We start from the raw sequence: 21,524 nt of genomic DNA, 5'->3' as shown, positions 1-21,524 counted from the left end.
TTCAATGTTAGCATTCGACATGGCTAATGTTACCGAATTAAACCTCGAAGATATTGTCAAGCCTTTCAAAGGACTTCGCATTGTGAAATGTCCATCTAAGCCTTCAGACCATTGGAGCAAGACAAGTAGGCGTCTACTTGAGCATCAATTGCAATGTAGTACGTACTCCTGCCCGTTACGTTTATGTCCGCAGATAATAGTTGGGGCACACCAATGGCAATTACATTAATAGAATTATGCGCGCCAAGTGGGGGTCTTTTCAGCCGACACGATCGTGTGGCGAAAAATGCCGATGCCGTCATTGATACCGTAATTGCAGGTGCTGTATTCCGTACGGAGTACTATCTTTTTTTTTTTTTTTTTTTCATATTCCTTCCATGTACGCTTGCTTTATGTCTTTTCCGGAGGCCCCGAACTAGCGAGGTTGTGTCACAGTGCTCTAACTTGTAGTCCTATCATTGATCGCAGGCGCCATGATACGCGCGGGCGTGTCTAGGTAATTCGCTGCATGCAAAGCTCTCTGACGTTGCCAAACCAATCTAACTTGCCAAGTACGGACCTACTGCTTACCAATCCCGTAAGTACTTAAGTAGACAACTCATGCGCCTGACCAGTGGTGCGGCTGTTACAATACACGCCCTGTATCCTCCGAAGCAAAGCCTCGTGCCCAGTGGGATGGTTATGAGGACATGTAGGAACTTTACAAGTAGAATTGTGTCGTCAATTATGATCAAGTGCCTGAATACTGGGTTCTGCGAACATATTTAAAGCAGGAAGTGCTGGAACTGCAATCCCGTTAACGACTTGGGCAAGGCTGTAGACAGGGCAGTATGGTAGCAGCGACTGATCTGTTATGAGAGAGCATTAATGAAGTTTATAGGGGAGGACCCCGACGAGAAGCCTACTTAAGTAGCTTTACTGAGTAAAAGAAAACGTCGAAATAGGTGTCTACCTCCGCACCGAGGTAGTTGATAACTCAGGGGCAAGAGGGGTTAGAGTGAGAAACCTCTATTCCGGACTGCGTAAAGTACCTAGGTACTTAGATGATGCATGTACTTAAGTACCTAAGGTACTCCGTACTCCACGCTATTAATAAATTGGCAGGCACTTCCCAATGACTGGGCGATAAGCAACCATGGAGTTTACCAGGGTCTTCGGTTTTGGCACAGCCACATTCAGGGGCAAAAAGTCGTGTGGGGCAGTGCGACGAACCCCTTTCATCAGCATCAGGGTGCCAGGACGAGTCGGCACAATCGGCATTGTACGGCGTCTCCATCAGTTAATGAGTACGAAGGACATGCATGCACCAGGATCTGAAAATACGGAGTACGGAGTACAAACTATTCGTACTACTACCTAGTACCCAGGTGCCCAGCCCTAGGCCACTGGGCTGGCCTGGCCTGGCCTGGCCTGTCTGATCATGGATGCAGGACACGATTATGCGTTGGTCACTTAAGCCTGTAGGCACTCACCTAAGTGCCCGATACCTACAGTGTACGGAGTATGTATGTACATATTCCGTTTTTCTCATATCCACTGATGCTTCCACGCCGAAATGAACACTGAAATGTCACGAAAATCAGTTGCCAGCAACCCCATCCAACTACACGTGACATTCCGTTGCTGTGGCAACTCTTTCTACTCCATGGACCGGCTGTGTTTACAAACTCGTGGCTTCAGACCACAAAGCAGTGTCTACGTGGTGTTCATATCATAGCATTCTTTGTTATTGTGGAAATAGCTCTTATTCGTCTCTTTTTGTTTACGCATATCGTGGCCAGACGACAATCTGTCTGTCCCCTTGCAGCCCACCTTGCGGCCCATACGGTTCCAGTTCGTAGTGGAAAATGGCTCGCTTGGCTGATTTTTTGCCTACCAGTGATGATGAATTGTCACATCAATGTACACGGTCGAGGCAAGCGTCGAGGCAAAAGGGTGGTGATTCCGAGGTTGAATGCACAAACTCTGTCCCTCGTATTTCTACCCCAACCAGAAGTGATCTCGTACCCAAAAATACCCAAACAGCCTCAAGTCGCAAAATGCGACGACTGCGTGGACGTGATCAGGCAGCCGACAACCCCTTATTCCAGCCATGGAGCGCACACGATCACGATGGAATACAAGCTCTCTCACAGACCACCATGAGAGAATCCCCTGCAAAGCTAGGCTTGGTTACTGAATTCGAAAACGACTCTCCTCCAGCATTAGCTCGTCCAGCTCGCATCAACGCACTTAGTCTCATCTCTCCTACACGAAAAGCAAAAGGCTGCTCAGAAGTGCTGAGGAAAGGTCCATTAGTTCCACTATCGACAGAAGAACGAGAAAGGAAAAACTCAGGATCGAGATCTGCCGGGATACGAGAGAATCTTGATAGTCCTAATCAAACAATGTCCTGGACTCTACTATCATCCTCGGACCAGGAGCTTTGTCATCACGGGTCGCATCAACAAATATCTGCGGAAAACTCAGCCCATAGTTCCAGTATCAACAGCACTTTGGCTGTTGGTGGATCGAATTTTTGCTGTGATGATGATCCTAAGACGGGCAGTTTTTCAAGTCTCAACCCTGGATCCGCGTCTGTATCTTTCCCTCCCGGCATTGGCAAATTCACATATAATTCTCTTGATGATGAACGCTCATCTGTTTCAACAGACTATAATGATACTAGGCAGACTGGATCCGAAGGACCGCTTAAGCCAATTAGAGAGAATGTTCCGAGTCCAAACAGGGTATCATCGATTAAACTCGACAATGAATCAGCCCTGCCAGGGAAGCTCTCGGCTATTCGGTCGATTACACCATCTGATCACGAGGACCTATTGAGCTTGTTCGAACAAATGCAAATAGATTCTCATGAGCTGTCCACTGACGATGGTTCCAAGCCCATACATAATCTGCCCGTCTTTATCACACCACCTAGCAGTCCTCCTGAAACTCTGAGCTCATCTCACAAGCACCAGGCTATTCCACGGAAGCCACGTGGATCTACCCCAAATGCGTCCTTGGCTGAGACGCTTGTTGACGACTGGAATTGGGAGCCTACTCGTCAAAAAAAAATCAAGCCGGAATGCACCGTAAACCAGTCGAAAGGAGTCTTGAGAAAAGGAAAGAAGATGGAATTCGAGGCGACAAAACAAGCCATAGCTGAAAATTTTCTTCGGGAGCTGGATCTCCAAATTGCAAACAGTCAGATTTCCAAACTAACCAACTCTACAAATGGCGTGAAGATTGTTTGGACCAAAAGTCTTCACACCACTGCCGGCCGGGCGAACTGGCGACGCGAGACCGTCCGAACTAAGCAATCTGACGGGTCAATTGTTGACACAATGCATAAACACCATGCTTCAATCGAACTTGCCGACAAGGTTATCGATGATGAAAACAGGCTTCTCAATGTGCTTGCACACGAATTCTGTCATTTGACTACCTTTATGATTAACGGTTTGACGACTAATCCCCATGGGAAAGAGTTCAAATCCTGGGCATCAAAATGCTCTCGTATCTTCGGTCACAGGGGCATTCACGTAACCACCAAACATGCTTACGAAATTAATTTCAAGTACAAATGGGAGTGTACTAATTGCGGACTGGGGTACAAGAGGCATTCTAAAAGCATTGATACGCAGCGTCACCGATGCGGGACCTGCAAAGGCGAGCTCAAGCAAGTCAAACCTGCCCCAAGAGCCAAAGTTGCAAATAATAGCGGCGCATCAGGGCAAAGCGAATACCAGCTGTTTGTGAAGGATCAGATGAAATTGGTGAAGCGGGAGAATCCTGACGTTCCGCAGCGAGAAATTTTGAAGATAATCGCTGAAAAATGGGCTATTGAGAAGAAGAAGAAGCAGGAGAATGCCAGTTCCCATACAAAAGAGGACATGGTAATAAGGAAACGGCCAGACGATACCCAAGCCCATTTTACTACCAAATTAATGGTTGATTTGACTCTTGGCGATTGAATAACATGGGCAATAGCAGTTGTGGCACTCTTACCAAGCAATCGAGTGGCGTTTAGGCCTGTACAATAGGGATTTCATACTGTAATGATCATAGGGACTAGTATTCATAACCAGATTTCAAAATGGATCAAGAAACTGCCCAAAGAAACGGCATTCCAGAGAACTTTCAGTAAGAACTTCCTCTCAGTCTCAGCGTACTGGTGACATAGCCATAGTACATTTGGGACAATGTGCAGTTGTCCAGCACCTGCTATTTGATAGAACCAATGCAAAGCCATTTCAAATACAGCGTCTGGTAGTTGCCATTTCATATTCAAGTTACGATTCTCCAAATAGACCCCAGTCTTTGATCTTAAGCGATTCCCAGATCCGAGCCGAGTATTCCACGGCATCTCCAATCAGCTTACCCTGCTTGCCAAGCTCTAGGTCAACCTCGTCTTCGTCATACTCCCCTTTTATATGCGGCACATTGATTGTAATGAGAATATCTGATTTGTATTTCTCCAGCCGCAACAGAGTCATTATGATAGCTGTGAAGTCTGGTGGCGAGCCGCCTTGACGAGATTGCCCGGTCCTTGGGGTCTGGGTAGCGATGAGCGTGTACGCTGGGGGTTTCGACCTGAATCAGTGTCGCATGTTAGCCAAAATCACATGACAAAAAGGCAGACGTCCCCAGCCAAATATTTCTCACTGCTCGACGGGGCACGTACTCGAGGCGAGAAAACTCAGTTTCTGCGGTATTCCAGATCTTTACAGTATCAATATCTGACCCTACCATGTCTTCTAGGTGTGTAGTCATTGCGCGACCATCGATCTCGGGGCCATGTCCCGGCTCGCCGACTCGCTCTGTAATATCAAAGATAATGCTGGTATATCCGTCCTTATCGATCCATACCTCTTGGTTATCTGGCACTTGACGTAGTTTGCTGTGGACATGTTATGCCGTGATCGATAGGATGGGAGACGGGCTCAGTCCTAGTTTCGATTTTTCTCTGTGACTTACCTGACATCGGCAAACTTCTCTGGTATGTCGCAAACAATCGCACCTCCGTAAAGGGGAGTGACGTGGTATCCCGGCATTTTCGTTCCGCGTGAAGCTGCTAGGCAGGCGACTTGCGCGATTGTCAGTATTTATACATGTTGCCCAGGAAGAAGTCTGATCGTACAGTTGAGGGTATCAACTAGCGTCCTTGACGAAGGGACTCCAGTCCTAAGGTACCAAACGAATTCCTTAAGCGCAAGGGCTTTATATAAGGCTGGCTAATGTTTCCTCTGGTGGTTTTGCCAGTTATCAAATCATGGTCGATGGAAGCTAGAAGGAGGAGTGAAGCATTATCTGCCCAGCCCCCTCCCGGAGGCTTATGGTGGGGGTGGCTAATATTGCCCGCAGCAAACCCCTCTGCTCCCTTGCTGGTACCCTGTGCGCCTGTGCTTTGTTCCTATTACATCATACTCACTCGTGTCACCGGTGGCTTTGCCAAGTCTCGGCAGAGCCAGCCAAGTCTAAGTGAGGATTACACCACTGCCTCCCCTCCATCATATTCTATTTGTAGAGGCGCAAGACGTGGTAGGATGCTGGCCATCTACAAGGCCGTGCACAACATGACGATGCGTGCCGGACATATGATGGATTAGAAAATAAGTGCAAGAAGAACTTTGGTTTCGTGTATTCTCATATGTATGCCAAGTCCTCAATGCCTCGTATACACCAAAAAGCGCACCCGGCCAGAAAAACATATCCCACACCGTATAGCGCTGGGGGGAACCAGGCTTTCCAATAGGTCAATGTGTAAGATAACCATTTCTTCTCCGTAGCCGACCATGACCCAATTGTTTCACCAAAAACAGCTTTATTCACCGGCTCATTTAGTAGTCCGCACGCGGATAGCACAAACAGCCATCCAATACCGATGACGAAGGGGTATCAATGAGGTAAGATAGAAGAGTCTTGAGCCAGTTTGAACAGAGTTGGGTTGCCTGGGGACCTTGCAAACCTGAGGAGCAGGTAAATACTAGCATTGCCTTGGTACAGTGCAAACTTGCAACGGGCAACTACATTAGCGGTAGAAGTAAAAGCAAAGGAAGGAATGGAAAAATGAATGCGGCGTGTCGTCATGTCAACAGTCTATGACTGACTCGCTTCATGTTCTTCACGAATAGACGTCATACCCGAACCTGCCGCACCACTCGAAAGTGACGGCTGGCTCGGAGGTGGCATCGCCATCATCTGTCTTTGAACCAAGTTGGATTCTGATGCTTCGCTGGAAACGTGGTTGCCTAGCTGTGAGGGATTCAGCATGTCGGTCTCGTCTGTGTCGCCCTTGGCTACCACAGCTTGCGAAGTTGGGTTCTCAGAAGCAAATTCTTTATGCAAAGGAGATGAATGAATGGGAGATGGAGACTTCTTGCTCTGTGAATCGCCGTTGCCATTATTGCCTCCCCGAAAAGAGTTCCGCGGCGACACACGTCCGGTCTAAGACGGGAATGAGTATGAAGGTAAATCTGTAGGTTTCTTAGGGAATACTTGCCTGTTTCGCCCAACGGAGTCCACAGCTGTTGCAAAGATCCCTTTGTCCACTTGGGCCACGTCGCCATTCCGGTGTATTGCGAGTATGACAATTTGCACAGTCTCTGACCATATTTCCGACCCCCTTTCGTCGTTTTCTCTTCTTTTTGTTGGACAGAAGCCCACCAAGCTCTTCGGCAAGAATTCTATTCACCTTCTCCATCTGTCTCAGCTCAAATTGCCAGCTGGAGCATTTCGTCGTCCGAAGCTCGTCGAAGATGTTGTCTTCGGCTGCTAAGGCTGCTAAGGCTGCATCCTGTGTCCCGAGGGGCAAACCCCCTCCAGGGGGTTGGGAGACCTGCCCTGCACCCGAATGTAATTCAGGAACTGCGTTAGATTGAGACGACGTTGAGGCTGCTTGGCTATTGCTCGTTGCAGTCGCTAGGACAACACGATTGGCTTTCACCAACTTTGTCTGTGCGAGTAGAAATGATGGCTTCTGCCCTTCTGGAGCATCACCCGGATACAGTATGGTTAGGGCCCGAAGACCCTGGCCTCGACGATTCTGGACTTCGTGCTCGCAGGAAACAATTTTTCCTCGCCGAGCCGCTTCAATTTGTCGCCCGAAATCAAGGCGAGATTCCTTTCGCATGAGCTCTTGGATGCTTGTGCCGACAAGTGATTCGGGCTGCAAATCCAATAACGACCGGACATTCGATGAAACAAACAAGAACATTCCAGAAGTTGACAACTTGGTCCACAGCTCACTATCACCGATGCCACCATTTGACTCTAAGTTTTTGCGACTAAGTGCAAAGACGGGTCGTTTGCGGCCAACCAAGATGAGACACTTCCTACCTTTACCCTGCTCAACAAATAATGACCCATGACTTTCAAACCACGTATACCCGCTTTGCTTCCGTCTTATCCTGAAAACAATATTGACTTGGGCGCTAGCTGTCGCATCCTTCAATTCTCGCGTAACAGGTACAATGTCGGAGGGATGGCAAACCGAGGATAAGGAATTGCCGACGAGGTCAATAGCATCATACTCCAGAACTCGTTTCGAAGACGGGGATAAATACAAGAATAACCCTTTGAGGGACAGGACATGTACAACATCATCGGTGTTCTCCAATAGCATCTTGTCCCAGGACTGCTTATGCCAATCAGACACCAATCCCTTTGGGCTAAATTGCTGAAGGAGTGTTGATACATCATCAACCCCCAGCGTTTGTCCGTTCTCTGGCTGCCATTGACTAGAAGCTGGCGGTGTCCAGATATACTGACCAATATCATTGTGCTTGTAATTGACTTTGACGCCGCCCAGCTCTTGTCCTGAAATAGCATCTGGGCATTCAACTAGGTCGATCTGGAATCCAATGAAATATCTGATATCGTCCGTGTCCCATGGGATTGGTATCATGGTAAGTAAATTTAGAAACGGCTTCCCGCCTTTTCGATAGTTAATCAAGCTTTGTTGAACCTCACGGCCCTCACGAATCATGTTCTTCAAATTATAAACGGCACCATCATCCACGAATTCACGTTTGGACCCAGCCTCAACCTTGCCGTCTGGCGCTTGAAGAAAGCGACAATTCTGACCTACAATCTCATGGCGACTGTATCCCGTAAGATTCTGGAAATTATCTGACACATAAATGATTGGGCAGTCGTTCATTGTGACGTCACAGACGACAAATGCACATGACATGTCAACAGCCCCGAGATGAATCTTCGGGTCTTTCCTTGTAGCCACCAGCCACAGTGCTTTCAGCATATCGAACCCACTCTTGGAGTATATTGTTTTCTCCTTGCTTTCTCGAGGAGTTGATGTCGTGGCTGGGGTAGTGGGCCCAGATGTAGAACTTGGCTGAGTGATCCCTGACTCGGAAGATATGTGCCTTGACAGCGAATGCGGTAACGGTTGCCCCAAGTTGCTCGACACGGGGTTTGCAACCATTGTTTCAGGCACCCGACTCGCCGGTGGATTCACGGCATTCAACTGCGAGGTCGAGATATGCATCATGCCATCGGGATGGTCGTCTATAGAGCCGGGTAGCGTATTCGAAGTTGCTGTCAGAGTCGAGCTACTCGGCGCCGGTTCCGTCCCGAATGTCGCACTCAAGTTGGGCATCTGTCCAGAAACAAACCCACTATTCATGGGCCTCGCCCCAGACCCTGCTCCAGGAACAGGTGATGGTGGGAAGAGTGATAGTGAAGGTTCGTTCGGCATCTGGCTCAATTCGACGTTGCCGAAGGGAGGTGGATTCATGGGACCGATCAGGTCGGCGGAAATTCCAGAGTAGTCAGTAGCATCGGTAACAAAACCTCCCATCTGATCTGTCATTTCTAAACTTGGATTGATGCCATGAAATGATGAGCCAACGGGCTGTGAAAACTGGAAGTTTCCCAAGTCATGCTGACTTGGGTCAAAGGCCATGACATCCTCAGAGGCCGCGATAGAAGACATTCGCCGAGGGTTTTCATCTTGCATGAGGGGACTTCCGTAAGCATGGGGCATGCTCTTTCGGCGGTGCATCTCAGTATGATTATTCCTTATGATATCATCCAGAGAGTCCCCTGATATCATCGGCTGGTTCTGTATAAGTTGTGGCATCGCGGACGGTGGGGGTTGCAGAGACATTTGCGAGCCTGATACCGATGAACGATTGATCATGTCGATGACATTGCCGGATGGCTGTTGCTGCTGCTGTTGCTGCCCCTCGTGTTGTTGTGGCATTTGACGCTGCCCCTCCTGGGGAGGCAGCGCATTAGTTTTGTAGTAGTCGTCCATGGTAACAGCATCTAGGAAGACGGCTCCGTCGCCCTTTCAACGGGACGGGTACAGCAGTCAAGATATGCAGCTTACCCCCCAAGGTGGGCCGAATATCTTCACGGTCTCGATAGGAAGACGAACTTGAATAAAATCGAGATCCCCGACAAATTCAACTTCCCCACGATAGCTTCTCTTCCGTATAGCCCCAGTACTTGATGACAGAAATGATGGCTTTCCTTGGCAAAGGGTTCTCTGTACGTTCCTGAGCACAGCCGGGTGGATTGGATAGGAATACAGTAGCGGCGACAGTCAAGGATTCTGGTAACGGGTATACAATGTCGAGTCGGACGTTACGTGTTGATGGAATCTTGTGTGTGGCGGGGGTGTGATTGCAAGTGTTAGAGCTAGAAACTTTTCGATCACTTGGCTGAGGAAGTAGACGGATGAGGGGGTGAGCTGGAGGCGCTCCCAAGTCGTGGGTGCAGCAGGTGTGGGCCTTCAATCAGTCAATGTCTCTTCACCCGTCGGCTCAATGAACACTCAATTAGGTGCATTGGCGCTACAATCCCGCCCACGTCTCTCTATCTACACTCTCCAGCAACATGCAACATACTTCACTTAAGTATGATTGTATGTCACTAGTGAGCCCGCGTCCCACCGTGTATAAAATCATCAACTTGGCTACGAACCGGTACCTTCCGCGTCATGTTAAAGCCATTGCACATGCATGTCAGCCAGTGTCAACAAGCTTGTTGGGTTGTCAAATTCTGGTTGTGGATATGACCTTTTGCCTCTCGCCTCTTGCCTGGTCTCTCCATTTGCTTCTGCATCTAGGTACTTAACCAATATTATTTACCACCTAATACCTAGGTACTTACTACGTACATAATAGATAAGTTGGTCACGCTGCGCATGAAAGCCTCGGCCGCGTCACTACTGGCATTGGACCTATTCGAGAGCCTTTGTATGTACCCTTACTCAACGGCTACACATTTGGGCGCCCAATCAACACATCTGGTGCAATCAAGTCATCACATTGGACACACACTTGAGGCACGTGCCCGGCACTTTTTGGTCTCACTCCCAGCACTTTTCTGGTCGTCTTTAGAACCAGATCTTCCTACTAGCTATTAACAGCGAGGCACAATAACCTTTGCGGGTTTCTTCAGTTGGGGGATATGTTCGCTTCTCAAGGAGAGCCCTGTTTGAACAGTTTGTACAGCGTACAACATCATTTGCCCCGTTCTGCATCTCCACAGAGGCAGCGTACTACTAGTAAAAGACAAAGTCTGGAGATCTGATCACTGAACGCATAGTTTGAAATAGAAAAAATGAGAGAATACATATAAAACTCATTTGCTCTTAATTCTGTATCTGGAATCTTTGCTTTGCTTTGCTTCGCTTTGCTTGCGTAAGTTGCTTCAAGGCAAACAATGATGCCATTCGTAGTCTATAGTCCTCGAGCGAAGTAAAATGTCATCATCCACTCAATCTAGTCCGCTCCGACCAGCCGTTCCCATTCAACTTCTCATTCTCTTGCATTTGTTTCAAGCATTGTGTCTCTGGTGCATTATGCAATATGAAGGGAATCAAATTAGTTTGCTTCCCCAACGTCATTTGAAATATTCTACGCATGCCGTCGCGTTAGAGACTCTGTCTTGTCCATCTTCTGCTACATCATTCGATCACTTTTGCCTCCAAGTCTCAGTTGAAATAGCCCATTATTGTTTGTTGTGCCTCGGGGGAGAATTGACTTAAAAGGGGCATTGGATCGACACTTGTCGCTGTAAGCAGTGCCTTTGTCGCAGAGGCAACTCGACTAGCCGTCTGTCCTTGTAGCGCCTCTGCTTCCAGAGCTTGTGCCACAAAAACGAATATCTTGCCTGCTTGGTTCAGAACTACAGGATTACGCCTACACAGGTGATATGGTCAGTACACTGCAATGAGTTCCTGTCATTTCAAGTTTGCTTACTGGTCAATCAATTCGGCGAGGTATGCGTAAGCATACGGGGCTGCCTCCTCATCATTGGTGACGGGGAGGGTTTCAACCCATTGCGAAACGACAGCTTGGACATCCCCCACGCTGCCGGCATTGTAATGAAGGATTTTGGCTATGGCGGCACATGCATTCTCCGTAGCGTATACATTTTCGTCGTTTCGGGCTTCCGGAACCTGAGTAACCTGGAAGAGATAAGGTATTGAGCCGCCCAGGAACTGCGTCCATGGCGCTCCTCCGTGACGTGCTGCGACGCCAATTCCATACGCGGCAGCCTGCCGGATAGCTGCAGATGGATCTCGGCAGCCGTCAATCAGAGGTTGTGTGATGTAATTGGCATACCGGTTGCTTTCAGGTCCACAGTATTCGAGGACGTCATCCAAGATGCAAAGACCCCATTGCCTTTGCGTTGGGTCTGTCGACGTCAGGAAGCTCTCGTAGGTGGACATTAATCTTTCCCAGGCAGGAAGAAATGCCGCTCCATGATTCTTGAAAATAGAGTGGAAGGCCTTGTTCATGTCCGACAATAGAGTTTGGTCATCCTCAATCTCCCTTTCAATCTCTTCGGCTTCGTCTTCAACATCGTCCGCCGTTGCCCCTGCCTTTTCCTCAGCTCGCTGGGTAACTCTAGTTTGGTAGTCCTCGATTGTCGAATGAACAGAATCTATGAATCCATTCATATGAACAGGGGTAAGGCAATCCTTCCCAACTACTTCTACGGATTCATAGAAGCATTGGTACATCTCAGCTAAGGTCTCGATAGAAGGTTCAGCGCTCAGCACCTCAAGAAGTTTACCAACTGTAGCCGCCCAGAGACCCGCAAGTTCATTGGAAGGGCATCCATATGCCTTCTTGTATGAGCTTAGCAACTGTGGAACCAGTTTTGCTGAGATATACCGGACGGGGTCATGGAAGAAGAATGCCAGACCAGGGAGTGCAATCTTTTCCATGATGTTCGCGACGAAGGGGGCGAAAGCTGCTTCGAGCACCTGCGCATAAACGACTAGTAACTCAATTGCCATGTGTTTGTCATCCATGGTACTCGTTCGGATACCAATCATCTTTCCCTTAAGAGGGACAAACTCCCAGCCGTCCTCTCCGTTCATTTGTTCCGCTTGCTCATCATCGTCAAGCAGCTGGATGTCAGCCTTTGCCATAGCTAATTCCAGTAGGGGCGGCATGACATTGTCCAAGAAGGGTACAAAGTCTGGGCCGAGCACGCGACACATCCGGCCCCAACAATGCATAAGATACTGTGCTTGCGGGTCGTCCGCATCCGTAATGTTAGTCTGGATGTTGGCAAGCAAGTTGACGAGAGTCATCGCGTCTTGGCCGAGTCGTTCCCGGCCAACGGCAAGAGCAATTAGGGTCGCACATTCCATGGCTTTGCCACGAAGGAGTCTATACTCTTTCTCGCTCTGGTTTTGAAGTACGTTGACCAGGAGTGGCATCAGCGTGTCATAGTACTTAGAAAACGCGGCCTGCGCAGCGTCGGCGATGGTAGCAATAGTAGACAAAGCCTGCTCCTGCACATAGCGCTTGTCGCTTTGAAGGAGCTGAAAGAGATGAGATAACAAATCATCAAGATAAGGTTCCAAGATCGACTTTTCCGCCTCCTCGCAAAAGTTGACCAAAGCTGCGGCGGCATGGGACTTGACTCTGGCCTCCGGGGAGTTCAAGACTGGTACAACAGCTTTCAAAACTCGGTCGTAAAAGTCTGTTTGCATCTTGGGCGCGAAATCTGTGCTCATTTGCCCCAAGGCATTGCAGCCCGCCCAACGGACCCGAGGGTGAGGATCTTGCAAGGCTGGAATGACCAAATCCAATACCTGACTCAATTCACCAATCATAAGTTCGCGACATCCTTCCGATATCGCAGAGATGGCCATCAGGGCGGCGTGACGATCTCTCCACGCCATCGAGTTCATCATTCTGGGAAGCCAATTAAATGTTGGGGCCAGGATGGTCTGCCCCCCGAGTTTATTTGCCAAGCGGTCCATGGCCTGTTCGCCCGCCACGTGGTTTTGGTCGCTTTCGTCTTGGTCAAGCTGAAGCAGAATATAAGGGTCAGAGCAGTCGAAACAAAGTGATCATGTACGAATAGCCGACTTACATCATCGGAAGCCAGCCACTCCGCAGCATCGTCGTCGTCTTCACCTAAATCGGTCATCAAGCTCAGGCACTGTGTGATCATATCATTGGTGTAAGAAGGATCTTTTCGACACATGGATGGTGCATAATCGGCAAAGGTTGCCATGAGTTCGAGGGCGTTTTGGCGGCAAATGCTGTCCAGTTCCTTGTCTTGAATGACTGAGATGCTGAATTGGACTAAATTCTGGAAGAGTTGTTTGAACATTTTAGGAGCCGTTTCTGCTAGGTCGATCAAAGCCAGCAGGGCTTTACTCAGGTCTTCTGAATCTTGCGAATCCTTGATGGGCGGAAGCACGTTGAGGACGTCAGGAATCAGGGCATAGTACTTCATCTGGGATTGTTTGGAGATGGTACTGAAAAAGGATGCGAATGCCTCCATGGCTGCCAGACGAACCTAGTCGAATCATTAGCTTTCCGCTTCTCGCTCCTTCGTCATATCTACTTTGCCTTCACAGCATGCGTAGTCATGTTTGTAACATACCATGACGGCATCATCTTTGAATCCCTTCTGGAACGCTTGAAGAACAGTTTCCTCATGCTGTCGTTCGATTATTCCCGGCGTCGTCTTGAACACTCGAAATGCGTTCTCTCGCTTCTCCGCCTCCGGGGCCTGACTGAGCTGGAAGAGTGCGCCCAGGAGTTCAGGCCAGGAGTCGTCTATCCCATGACTTAGGATCAGCTCCGGAAAAGGAGATGTTTCTGCATTCCTTTAAATACTCACTGTTGTCTGTATATTGCCTAGCAACCTCCGCAACTGCATCGCTAATTTTGTTACGAACGATTCGATCAGGTTCCGCGCCGAGTGTTTCTAGGAGTTTTTGACGAATGACAGCGGCTTGATCTTTAGCCAATGAGTAGAACACATCCACGTTGTTTCCAGACTCTACTTTTCGGGTTTTAGAGGCTATCCGGCGAAATATAACGGCTGCGAAAGATCGAGCCTGGGAACAGAATGTCAGAGAGCAGTAATGGGAGAGAAGCAAATGGAAGAATATAGGTCACATACGGCATTATCTCCAGCACCCTGTATCTGTTCAGCAAGTCCCATTAAAAGAACTTCTGGGCGGCTGCTGGTCCAGTTATTCTGAAGATGCTCTTCAGCCTGAGATCGAGTGGCATTGTCGGCGGACTGGAGTGCTTGGAGCAACTGAGTCAGCTCGGCATGGACCTCGGCGGATAGAAGAGACATGATCGCGGCGGCAGGGCGGTGCAAGCGCCTTGCAGCCTGAAACTTGTCTGTTGAGTATTGGCGATATCTGTGAATGACACGTATACGCGCGTAAGGTCGAGGCAAGGTGTATGTTGGAGTACGGAGGGCCAGGAAGAAAATCAGGACCGCCTCCAAAGGGTCACAACTTTTCGTGGGTGAGAGAAAGTGGGGGAGGGGAAGACGCGGGTGGTGTGGGCTGGTTTTTGGGTTCTGCGGCTAGGAACATTAAAGAGTCAATCCGGTATCAGCCTAATAGACAGCCCACGCAACGCAATAAAAGCTCAACTGTTATAACTATTGGGCGGTCGACCAGCACGTACTTGCATCTAAGTACTTTATCTACCTACCTACTTAAGGTACTCAAGTAGGTAGGTACTCAGAGATAGTCAGCACTAACGGTAGTGCCAGGCTTAATGCGACATCTCGCTGATGTCGGAATCAATCATGGGTAACCAGCCACACTGCCTGACCTGAGGGATGAATATTAATCTCTTGCTCCCAGCTGGCCATCCAACACCAAAGAAAAATATAAAAATCAGCGACATATCCTCATGACCTGTTAAAGGCTAGCGCATAAATACAGTGGATACCCTCTGGTGTTGTACCCAAACAACCGCGTCTTCCTAGCGCTCTAGGATACCGAGTTCGAATCTGGCATATCGAGTTTGGTGAAACGCCAGCAGGCAGTCTAGTTCTTTCAACGACCTTGTTTAGGGTAGGGCGACACGGGTAGACCAGGTGTTTCAGACCATGGTGGCGCAATGTTTTTGAGGATGATTCAACAAAATCCTGCGGTAATTGGAATTTGTTCGCAAGTTGGAGACCTGCATGCTGCGAGCCGAATGGCTGGACACTGGGAAACGTTTTAAGGCAGCATTGAGGTGGCGGCCTGGTGGTGACACAGTTTGCTAGAAGTTGGCATAATTGATGTTTGGAGAGCAATGGTCTGCAACAAGCTTGTTTTAGTTCCGCTACAGGTAAGGTAGCTTGATCTACTCCGTACCATAAAATCACTGCCAGTAGCACACCATAGCAGAGTATTTGGCACCATATAATTAATTCTGCTTGGAGTATAAACAACACATTGCCTGCTTAAGTGCCTGACACGCCTGGAGCAAACCTACTTGTACATATGCAGCGACCAAGGTACCTCTAAGTAGGGTCTGGTACCGTGGGTGCCCAGTCCTGACTAACCGCGGCTCCCATTGGCGACGTCACCGCAAACTGTAATTTTATCCCCACCCCCGCCACAGACCGGTCCTCATCGACGTCTTCGGATAGCTAGCTGCTAGTCCCGACAACCCGATATACCATTAAAGGACTCATAAAGCTCCTATTAGACACAATCCAGTGACCTGCAACACAAAGCTCCGACGCCTTCCCATCGTCCCGCAATCTTATAGTGATCCCGCTTTGTTGAACCCTCCATACATACATGGTGGTCGAAGTTGCTCCAGGTGAGATATTATCGCGCCAAACTTCACCTATAACAACACCTTGCCCGACACCTTGTCCAACTCTAGACGGCCGTAGAGTTCATCAACCCGGGACTGCCTTTTGCCCATGGATCCTTCTTCTGGCTCCGTCCGAGGAAGGGGGGAAGCCTCAGGAGATTCTGGCTCCCCGAGACTAGCAAGCGTTGACCCGAGCCATGCCGGCGGTTCTAATCACGAAGGTCCGCCACAGAGAACACCGTCACTAAGCAATATGAACAAGTCTGCACACCGGCAAAGTTTTGCAGAGAACCTCCGAAATGTTCCTCCATCTCCCCGCCACCGACACCCTTCTTTTACTCAGGCGGCAGTTCAAGAGCTGTTGAACCATCCACCATCGGGGCAAAGGCATACAAACCCCAAGTTTGCTGGAAAGGAATGGGTCGAAATAACAGTCGGAGAGCTAGTTTCACCGGACGATGTGAAATGGGTTGACATGGACAGTAGTGTGGAAGAGGCTACAATGGTACGCGGTTGTCCTTGTTATCCTGACTGAATCGCAGTGCTGCCTCCCAACTAATTGCAATCGCTAACCACCAACATAGGCCTTGTTGAAAAGCAAAACAAATGTAGTCCTTGTGCGAGAATCCAGCTCTTTGCCCGCTGCTGTGGCCACCTTTGACTACTCAGATCTCAACGCTTACCTTCTAGTCGTTGTTGGCCTCTCAAAGCCCGAGACACATCAAGTTGAGCTGTATAACGATATAATGCTTAACGCTCGGGAGGGGAAGAATATCTCTATGCGACAAATACAACCCCTGTGTAGACAAGAACCACTCGTTGGACTTCCGTCTAATGGCAACCTGGCTCAAGCTATCGAAATACTAGGAAGTGGAATTCATCGCATTCTTATTACCAATTCACTCGGCAATGTCGTAGGAATTATGAGTCAGCTCTTGATGGTTGATTTTTTCTGGAATGAGGGTGTCAATTTTCCTGCCGTTGACCGCTTGTACCCTATCATGCTCCGAGATCTGGGTGTAGGAACACAACAAGTTATCTCTGTCAAGTCAGTGATGTCCCATTTCCCTTTGTATCCTCCGGAAAATGGAAACTCGAACACCAAAGCTAACCAAACACACAGTTCGGATGCTCCTCTTGCGGAGGCCCTTATCCTCATGAATAACGAAGGATTAACCAGTGTTGCAGTCGTCGACAATGGCCAGAATGTGGTTGGCAATATCTCAACCAAAGATGTCCGCCATCTTACATCTGCATCTAGTGCACCTCTCCTTGACGGATCGTGCATGCATTTCATATCCGTTATTTTGAATGAGCGGGGTGTAGAGAAAGGTCGAGATACGTTTCCCGTTTTCTTCGTGAACACGTATTCTACTCTTGCTCATACCGTCGCCAAACTGGTTGCTACACGTTCACATCGCATGTGGGTGGTGGAATCTGCCTCACCCTCGCCATCAGCTCCAGCTACTCCTTTGATGGGGCCGCATGGCGTGGTCAGCACGCCTCAAGCTCCGATGGCAACGCCTACATCGGCGGTGCCTTCTGGTGCAGTGCCTGCGTCCGCCATGCCTGGTGCACACCTCTCTGGGAAATTGAGTGGAGTGTTGTCTTTGACTGATGTCCTTAATATATTCGCCAAGTACACTGGACTGCATCCTGCCGATCCTTCAGAGCAGCGAGCAAGGCGGCGACGAAGCTCGAGCAGCTCAATTCGCCCTAGCTTGGATTCCTCAAGGCCGAGCCTCGACTTTCGCCACTAGCTGTCTGTTCAGATAATAGATAATATGATGTATATGCAGGGAGGGACACGCAGGGAAATTGAGAATGCTTACTTGTATTGGTGGCTACGATTCATAAATATCGTGTTGACAATGCTGGGGCGTTTCAAGACGCTGGATGAATTTACCCTCGAGGACAAGGAGGGCTAGTTTTCTCATTGACTTTTCTGTAGCTATCTCAGGCCTCGTACCCATGAACCATTTTGTCCCTAAGTATTTCGTTACACTACGAGAATTATTTGTTATGCGCGCCGCACATGTCACGGTATGTGAATCAAGACCAAGGCAAACGATAATTACGGAAACGGTAGCAAAACCACCGGACATTCTCATCCCGCCGAATCATGTGTAATGAAAATATTGTACAGATTGGGTCTGCTATGTAAAAGGCAAAGGTTCGTGCGTGGGCTACTCATCGCATGAGGAAACCGCGCCGCCGATACCCCAAAACGGATCCGCCTCAAAAGTTGCCGAATTCTTCTGTTTCCACAAGTCATTGAAAGCAGAGAATAGAATGACGTCTTGTGGACGATCAACAAATTCTTCCCTGATGGCATCTAAGGCCACTTTCTGATTATCCAAACCGGGAACTGCGAGTCCATTCGTGCCACCCTGCATTGGCCAACCAGTTTCGGCAACCACGACCTTCTTGTCTGCGGCAATCCTAGATTGAATCTTGGATACGGTGTCTTTCAACCATTCCCCAGATTGCGACGCAGCAATCGTGCCGTCAAAAAAGGCATGTGCATTGATAGCACAGTAGTCCGACTCGTCACACAGCTCGGGATGGGCTAGAACCGCCGTGAAGGTATCTACTATGACCACGGGGCCATCGTAGCCCGCTTCTCGGAGAATCGACCGCGCCTTGCTCATCGACCAAATCAGATCCTGCGGAGATGCCTCGCCGTTGTTGACTCGCTCGTTTCCAACACTGACTGTGTGCACCATGTCCCAGTCACCGTCGACCCCAGAAATTATCTTGTTGGCTTCATCTTCAACAGAGGACGGGTTCCATATACCCAAGAAGAGCTTCATGTCATGCTTCTTGGCTGCAGAGTACAGCAGAGGAACTTGGTCACAGTCTGTGCCGTAGACTCGGACAAAGGAATAGTAACCTGCCAGTCTCTGGATATCATCGTCGACATCTTGCTGAGACTTGCAGTTTTGGTCGGACCTGTATGGTGTGTACGAGATGCCAAATGACTCGGAAGGTGAGGACTCGCCTCTGGAGGCTATTGAGTAGGTATAATTTTTTCCTGTGTGATGAATATTAGTACAAGTTGCCCGCAACAACTAAGTTAAATGAGGAAGATTTACCACCAGGTTTCCCAGAAGCAAAGGACAACAAGCCCAAGCTTAGTGTAATTAACGTTGTTAAAGACATAGCTTCGACCTGTCGGTTTAGGAAGACCAAATGGCTCTCAATACTAAGGTAGGGGGCGTATCTCAACAGAAATTTAACTCTGTCTTCCTGCTGAAGGACAATAGAAACGAACGACTTACAGTCAGTCCAAAGACAACGGCCGGGTTACACTTTTTCGGTTCGGCAAATGATGCTCGCGTGTCAACGACCTGTGATCAATGGCATAGTGCCGATCAACCGCTTCGAGAAACGCCATCGAGTAATAAATGGGAGAGCTTTGTTGTTTACGACCGGTCTTGGACTCGGCTGGTTGCCGGGTACATTTTGGATGTCAATCGATCGGACATTTGAAGTTTTGCGCAGAAGCCCCGGCCAGAAAATCTAATTATGTTCCCTGTGTTATATGCAACAATCAATAAACAACGACGGGTTGGGAATGTAGCTTGACTTACTACCTAGGCAGTGAGACATTGGATGCCAGAGGTAGACTACTTCGTCTGGTAGTAGTAGCAATTTGACAGATTTTTAGTGAGACATGCAATACTAGATCCGGCGGAATGCTCAATTGCCAGTACCACAAGTTTAATTTGTATTCCGTACGTTCAATGTGTATTACAAAATGAGGCAAGTAGATGTATAGAGACAGAAAATATTTGACTGCAACGACACATGTCCAGTCACGATAACAAGGAGGCGAACAATGGGCGAATGCCTAGCGATGAAGGCAAAAAAGCCATGTTCTGAACGGATATTTGGCTAGAAGACAGCATGTTTGGTATTATGTGAAGAGCTGTATATCTGCATCTGAAAGAGCGAATTTATGCTACCGCAAGGATGGAAGATTTCGGCTAGACCAGACGGGTCGAACCAATGACACGGAGAATGGAGAAATGAAAATACTTTCTGCATGATCTTTTGCCGCAGTAAAGCTACCCACGGCCCAATGGGCTCGAATGCATTGTCATTCTAGAGAGTAAATAGTAACTAAATATAGCAAGACATAGACAGCTAAGTGGGCTCACATCGTTGAAAGATGGAGATGACTGGGTCTCAGCCTGATATCGTAGTTGAAAATGTCGATGTGCGCTGTATTAAGCTCTTAAGTCTATAATATGGACAAGTACAGCAGTGTTATGCAGCACAAATCTTCATACTAAGAGATGGTCGATATAATCATCTAACTCAATAACTCGGAATCGTCCGCTCCATTGTTCAACCCAGTTTGGTCTGTTCCAATGGGACGATAGGCTGGCCCTCCACGACACCACCTCCACATTCCATCCCATTCTCAGGGCTCTTTCAGCATAGGCAAAGAATCCGTCTGAATACTTGGCTGGTCGTGCATCACCTGTTGCTATCACAAGTGTACCCTGATCCTTGAAAAACTCCATGACTGATTCTGCGATACGGGTTTGTAGTGTCTCGTCCACCAACTCCTCTACATAACGGCCGCCGTTACGAGAAAAGACGAATTCGTCCGATGAAGACGCCTCTCCAGCTTTGAAATCATGATTTTCTCGTTTTCTCTCTCTAAGATCAACACGATAGCCCAAGTCTCGGAGTTCCTGAACAAACCGAGGCTCTTGGCGATGAGGCAGAACAGAGCAGCCTGCGTTGAGTGTCATAATCTTCCGATCACGAACAAGTATTTCTGTGAGAAACTGTAAATTCAGTTGAGGTAGCGGCACAAAACGAGCATGCTCCTTAATTGAGAATTTGCCCCTTAAAGCACATTGAAAGCTTATGTTGATGTTTGACATATCCAAGAAGATGTGTACTCCGTTCCTGGCCATTTGGTCATCTTGAATTGCCAATATAGTATCTGCAGCTCGGAGTGGAACTAGCTTCAATGATAATGATTCATGCTGCTGGTCCGTAGTAGATTTGACGCCCAGGATAGAGGTGACTGGCCCTTCTTTGCCGATTTTATACGACAATACCCTCGCGGTGTTGGCTGTTCTATTACATGTCCTGGCAGTTGACAGAATTGGACATCGGAGATCGTTGTACCCCGCACAAAGAATGCCGGTGTTTTGGCTTTGTTCTCTTCTTCTATCGTGGAAAGTCGCTGACAGAAGCCCAAATTGAGCCGTAGCATTACGCTCGCGGCCGGATGCTAGGCAGCTATCATTTGGCAGCAAACCATCTGTCGCCTGGGCGACACAACCCAAGTGATGAAAAGAAGTTCCCTCAGTATCCTGCGGATCATGATGTTCATTACAGGAGCAAGAACAGGAGGGACGACTCTGAGAGTTCTGTGGCACTATTGTGGCATCCCACTTTTCTTTACCATGACATTTCTGAGCGTTGTGGCCGATCGATAAACTCGCA

General features: G+C 48.5%; 7 protein-coding genes across 7 annotated transcripts; 2 read left to right on the top strand and 5 right to left on the bottom strand.

The window, feature by feature from the left end:
• Positions 1-2,141: 2,141 nt before the first annotated feature.
• Positions 2,142-3,956, top strand: G6M90_00g042250 (uncharacterized protein; the record flags this gene model as incomplete). Its single annotated transcript, XM_014692077.2, has 1 exon — positions 2,142-3,956. One exon carries the CDS (start codon positions 2,142-2,144, stop codon positions 3,954-3,956), a length of 1,815 nt encoding a protein of 604 aa, XP_014547563.2.
• Positions 3,957-4,274: 318 nt separating this feature from the next.
• G6M90_00g042240 (uncharacterized protein) lies at positions 4,275-5,036 on the bottom strand (the record flags this gene model as incomplete). Its single annotated transcript, XM_014692076.1, has 3 exons — positions 4,275-4,575; positions 4,667-4,882; positions 4,960-5,036. 3 exons carry the CDS (start codon positions 5,034-5,036, stop codon positions 4,275-4,277), a joined length of 594 nt encoding a protein of 197 aa, XP_014547562.1.
• Positions 5,037-6,081: 1,045 nt separating this feature from the next.
• Positions 6,082-9,259, bottom strand: wc-1_1 (White collar 1 protein; the record flags this gene model as incomplete). Its single annotated transcript, XM_014692075.1, has 2 exons — positions 6,082-6,429; positions 6,593-9,259. The coding sequence occupies 2 exons, from the start codon at positions 9,257-9,259 to the stop codon at positions 6,082-6,084; spliced, it is 3,015 nt and encodes a 1,004-aa protein (XP_014547561.1).
• Positions 9,260-10,945: 1,686 nt separating this feature from the next.
• sal3 (Importin subunit beta-3) lies at positions 10,946-14,577 on the bottom strand (the record flags this gene model as incomplete). Its single annotated transcript, XM_014692074.1, has 6 exons — positions 10,946-11,153; positions 11,214-13,285; positions 13,351-13,782; positions 13,870-14,045; positions 14,110-14,329; positions 14,395-14,577. 6 exons carry the CDS (start codon positions 14,575-14,577, stop codon positions 10,946-10,948), a joined length of 3,291 nt encoding a protein of 1,096 aa, XP_014547560.1.
• A 1,584-nt stretch (positions 14,578-16,161) lies between these two features.
• On the top strand, positions 16,162-17,812 carry SDS23 (the record flags this gene model as incomplete). Its single annotated transcript, XM_014692073.1, has 3 exons — positions 16,162-16,557; positions 16,637-17,100; positions 17,176-17,812. The coding sequence occupies 3 exons, from the start codon at positions 16,162-16,164 to the stop codon at positions 17,810-17,812; spliced, it is 1,497 nt and encodes a 498-aa protein (XP_014547559.1).
• Positions 17,813-18,238: 426 nt separating this feature from the next.
• On the bottom strand, positions 18,239-19,214 carry G6M90_00g042200 (uncharacterized protein; the record flags this gene model as incomplete). The annotated part of the gene is made up of 2 exons (XM_066130294.1): positions 18,239-19,086; positions 19,148-19,214. The coding sequence occupies 2 exons, from the start codon at positions 19,212-19,214 to the stop codon at positions 18,239-18,241; spliced, it is 915 nt and encodes a 304-aa protein (XP_065986264.1).
• Positions 19,215-20,341: 1,127 nt separating this feature from the next.
• Positions 20,342-20,986, bottom strand: G6M90_00g042190 (uncharacterized protein; the record flags this gene model as incomplete). Its single annotated transcript, XM_066130293.1, has 1 exon — positions 20,342-20,986. One exon carries the CDS (start codon positions 20,984-20,986, stop codon positions 20,342-20,344), a length of 645 nt encoding a protein of 214 aa, XP_065986198.1.
• Between the last annotated feature and the right edge of the window lie 538 nt (positions 20,987-21,524).

This window comes from Metarhizium brunneum, chromosome 2 (genome assembly GCF_013426205.1).
Source record: "Metarhizium brunneum chromosome 2, complete sequence".
In the NCBI taxonomy this organism is placed as follows: Eukaryota; Fungi; Ascomycota; class Sordariomycetes; order Hypocreales; family Clavicipitaceae; genus Metarhizium; species Metarhizium brunneum.
Note: the sequence above shows the minus strand (reverse complement) of the source record. Positions and strands in the feature narration are given on the sequence as shown.